We start from the raw sequence: 4114 nt of genomic DNA, 5'->3' as shown, positions 1-4114 counted from the left end.
ATAAATACAGGACAGTATATCAATATCAATACAGGCAATAAATACAGGACAGTATATCAATATCAATACAGGCAATAAATACAGGACAGTATATCAATATCAATACAGACAATAAATACAGGACAGTATATCAATACAGGCAATACATACAGTTCAGTATATGAATATCAATATAAATATCAATACAGACAATGGCAATAAGGACAAATAAAACCACATAGGTAACAAACACATTATTCACATGATTGAATGATTTTCAATTGTCCCTTATCTTATAGTCTGTAGTGTTTTCATCTTCCATAAATTCTCCCCCCCCCCCTCTCTCTCTCTCTCTCTCTCTCTCTCTCTCTCTCTCGCTCTCTCTCTCTCTCTCTCTCTCTCTCTCTCTCTCTCTCTCTCTCTGTGCGCATGCGTGTGTATGGTGGAGCGGGGTGGTTTGAGTGTGGTGCTGAGAGTTTGCGGTACGCGTGAGTTTTTCAAACTTTTCTATCTTTATGTTGTTTGTCAAATTGTGAATTAGACTGTGGTTTATTTTACTGGTTGTGTGTTGATGGTGGGCTAGTAGCGTTGTCAGTGTTCGCTTGGGCAGCTGTCTGCTGTCTCGGTGACATGGATTTCGCAAAGCTGACCAGAAGACATGGTTTTAAAGTCGCGCCGGCATTTCCGTGTTCGGTGGAGGAATGCAGTCTCGCTGTTGCGAGAGTGGTAGGCGCTCCGGGCGTTAAATCTGCGGCAAGGATGAACGGGGGAGTTGTTTTCTTTGTGGATGATTTGATTAAAGTAAATCAACTGATAACGGACGGGTTGGTCATAAATGATACGTTTGTGTCTGTGATGCCGCTCACAACACCGGCAAAAAAGGTGACGTTGGCAAATGTTCCCCCGTTGGTGGGCGACGATCTTATATTAAGGGAACTCGCCAGGTTTGGGAAGATTGTATCTCCCTTAAAGAAGATGTCTTCGGGGTTTAAAGCACCTGAATTACAGCATGTGGTTTCTCACAGAAGGCAGATGTTCATTATAATGAACAAACGTGATGACGAGTTGGATCTTAATTTTAAAGTAATAATAGACGGGTTTGAGTTGAGTTGGTTATTTATGCGACGACACAAAACATGCGTTGTTTTGGTTGTGGAAGGGAGGGGCATCAAAGACAAGCGTGCCCTGGGGAGGGGCCAAGCAGGGGGGCAAATGATGGGAAGAGTGCAATGAAGAAAGGAAGAGCAGCTTGGGGTGTGAATCAAGGGGTTGAGGGGGGGGGGGGACAGGGGAAGAGGGGTGGTGGGGAGACTTCTGAGAAGGTTATTGTACCAGATAGAAGTGATAAGGAGATGGAAGGAGTAGGTACGGCTGGAGATGCAGTACGGGGAAAGAATGGTGGGGATGGAAATGTGGGGGGGGGGGGGGGGTGGTAGAAGGAGCTTGTGTCAGCCGGGACACGTTAAATAGCCAGGTGAAGAGTGGAACTGTTGAAATACAAGGGACAGATGGTGGGGATGAAAATGAGGGGGGGGGGGGGGTCGTAAGTAGGAAGGATTACAGAGGTGGCAAGTGGACCTGTTGAAATACAAGGGACAGAAGGAGGGGATGAAAATGAGGGGGGGGGGGGTCGTGGTAGGAAGGATTACAGAGGAGGGGAGTGTACCTGGGGTGGCTGTAGCTGTTGAGGGAACAGGGTCAAAGGACTCAGTTGAGGGGGTCAGGGTGGAGGAAGTAGAGGATATTGACATGGAAGAGGGGGACGACGGGATGAAGGTTGTTAGGCAGAAGAGGAAGATTGAAGTAGTTGGGTTGTCAAGCTCTCAAGCTAAGAAGACAGGTGTGACGGAAGAACTCAGCAGTACACAGAGTACACAAGAGAGTACATGGTCGGAGATGGGCGCTGATGAGGATGTGGAATATGAGAGCGATGCATCTGCAACTTCAGATAATGATAGCTATTCATTGGAGGCAATGAAACTGTTTTTACAGATGACAAAGAACAGGAAGGGGGTGGAGGTAGCACAATTCTTTCCAGATAAGGAGTTGTTTATTTTGGCAGCAAGGAAAAATATGAGGTTTCAAGGAGATGGTCGTTTTGTTGACATATAATATTATGCAGAAGGTACTGCGGGGCCCCAGTACGGTGGAGGACGGAGTGGAATCAGTGTAGTTTTGTTGTTTTTTAGTTTTTTTTGTTTTACCTTTTTATTTCTAAATGAGAGTTTTTTTATTGACGGGACTGGTGTGTTGTCACTTAGGGCTGGACATTTCAAGATGTCCCGCTACCGGGGCCAGGAGGCTGAGACATTTTTAGATCATCTCATGTACTCTTATACATTTGTGGAACTTTGTAAAGACTGGGATTATTAAGGAAATTTAGAGACAGGAGCGGAGCGTATCGTTTTCATGCCCGATGGGAAGGCCACACCATACTCCTTCAGCAAACCTTTCATCAGAGTCGTCATGGGGGATGTTGTCTCTGCCGTCTTTTTATGTTACCGGCACTGTTACCTTGTTCAAGGGTTGGAAGGTATGACTGTGGGGCTCAACACGTTCTACGCCGGAATAAACGGTTTCCAGATTCAGCCTCGGAGGATGATGGTAAAGCGGACTTTGCTGGTTAATTTCTACCCTATGTTCGGAATGGGTTTCATCAGGGCTTTGAGCTCTCGAATCAGTCTGCTCGATGGGAAGTCACTGGGGGCTGCCAGTCTCCGCACAAGGGAGTGGGAGGTGATGTTGGAGCGGCATCTGAACCAGGAAGGAAAAGGCGGCCTCGGACGGGGAGGCGAGGGTAACAACCTGTTTAATGAGGATGTCGGTCCAGAGTGCATCTCGGTCCCCCTGCTCTGTTTTCGGCCCCTGACATCATCGTTGCCATGTGATATACAACTGGTGGACGGTAGGAGCATACATGATAAGGCTGAAGGAGGAAGGTCAGCTGACGAGGCGGCCCTGTTTATCCACGGGATAGGCTTTGACTGGAGTCTGTCAGACATGCACAAAGGCCTGATGTGTTGTACCACACGGGGAAAGGTGAAGCTAGAGACGCTCTTCTCAGGACTACGGTTTCTACAGTGCCTCTCCGGTGTCTCTCTCTCTGATGCACCCAGAACTTTAGATCATTTAGAGTTTTTTTTTTCCATGGGGGAACATTTCAAATGACAATTTGGTTCAGTTTCAGCATCGTTGTCCCTAATTGATTTTTTTGTTTGTTTTGTTTTTTGTGTTTGTTTGTTTGTTTGTTTGTTTTGTTTTTTGTTTTGTTGTTTGTTTTTGTTTGTTTTTTGTTGAGTTGTAGAGTATTTTAATTTTGAACGGTTTGTTGCATCATTTGTAGTTTTAGTAAAAAATAAAGTTTTTTATAAAATCTCTCTCTCTCTCTCTCTCTCTCTCTCTCTCTCTCTCTCTCTCTCTCTCTCTCTCTCTCTCTCTCTCTCTCTCTCTCTCTCTCCAGGGTTATTTTGCGGAGCTGGACAACTCTGAACTCTCCCACCTCATCCCCCCCTCACTGGAGAACAAGAGAGACGTTCTCTTCGGCAACCTGCCAGAGATCTACGAGTTCCACCGCAGGTCTGGAGAACGTATATCCTGACACCAGTGTGACGTGTGTGTCTGTGGGGCGACAGTGGATCAGGAGGTAGAGCGGTCGTCTGGTAATCAGAAGGTTAGGGTTAGACAGTGGCTCAGGAGGTAGAGCGGTCGTCTGGTAATCAGAAGGTTAGGGTTAGACAGTGGCTCAGGAGGTAGAGCGGTCGTCTGGTAATCAGAAGGTTAGGGTTAGACAGTGTCTCAGGAGGTAGAGTCTGGTAATCAGAAGGTTAGGGTTAGACAGTGGCTCAGGAGGTAGAGTCTGGTAATCAGAAGGTTAGGGTTAGACAGTGTCTCAGGAGGTAGAGTCTGGTAATCAGAAGGTTAGGGTTAGACAGTGTCTCAGGAGGTAGAGTCTGGTAATCAGAAGGTTAGGGTTAGACAGTGGCTCAGGAGGTAGAGTCTGGTAATCAGAAGGTTAGTGTTAGACAGTGTCTCAGGAGGTAGAGTCTGGTAATCAGAAGGTTAGGGTTAGACAGTGGCTCAGGAGGTAGAGTCTGGTAATCAGAAGGTTAGGGTTAGACAGTGGCTCAGGAGGTAG

At 46.6% G+C, this 4114-nt stretch overlaps 1 protein-coding gene across 1 annotated transcript in view; it reads left to right on the top strand.

Moving 5' to 3' along the window:
- The window catches only part of mcf2l2 (MCF.2 cell line derived transforming sequence-like 2), a gene marked incomplete at its 5' end in the record, with an annotated part of 365863 nt that overhangs the window by 269442 nt on the left and 92307 nt on the right, over positions 1-4114 (top strand). Inside the window, 1 exon segment of the mRNA XM_084308288.1 lies at positions 3440-3555. Coding sequence (XP_084164414.1) covers positions 3440-3555 — 116 coding nt within the window.

This window comes from Notolepis coatsorum (assembly GCF_963971535.1).
Source record: "Notolepis coatsorum genome assembly, chromosome: 2".
Taxonomy (NCBI): Eukaryota; Metazoa; Chordata; class Actinopteri; order Aulopiformes; family Paralepididae; genus Notolepis; species Notolepis coatsorum.
The sequence above is the reverse complement of the archived record's forward strand: the minus strand, read 5'-3'. Positions and strand labels throughout refer to the sequence as shown.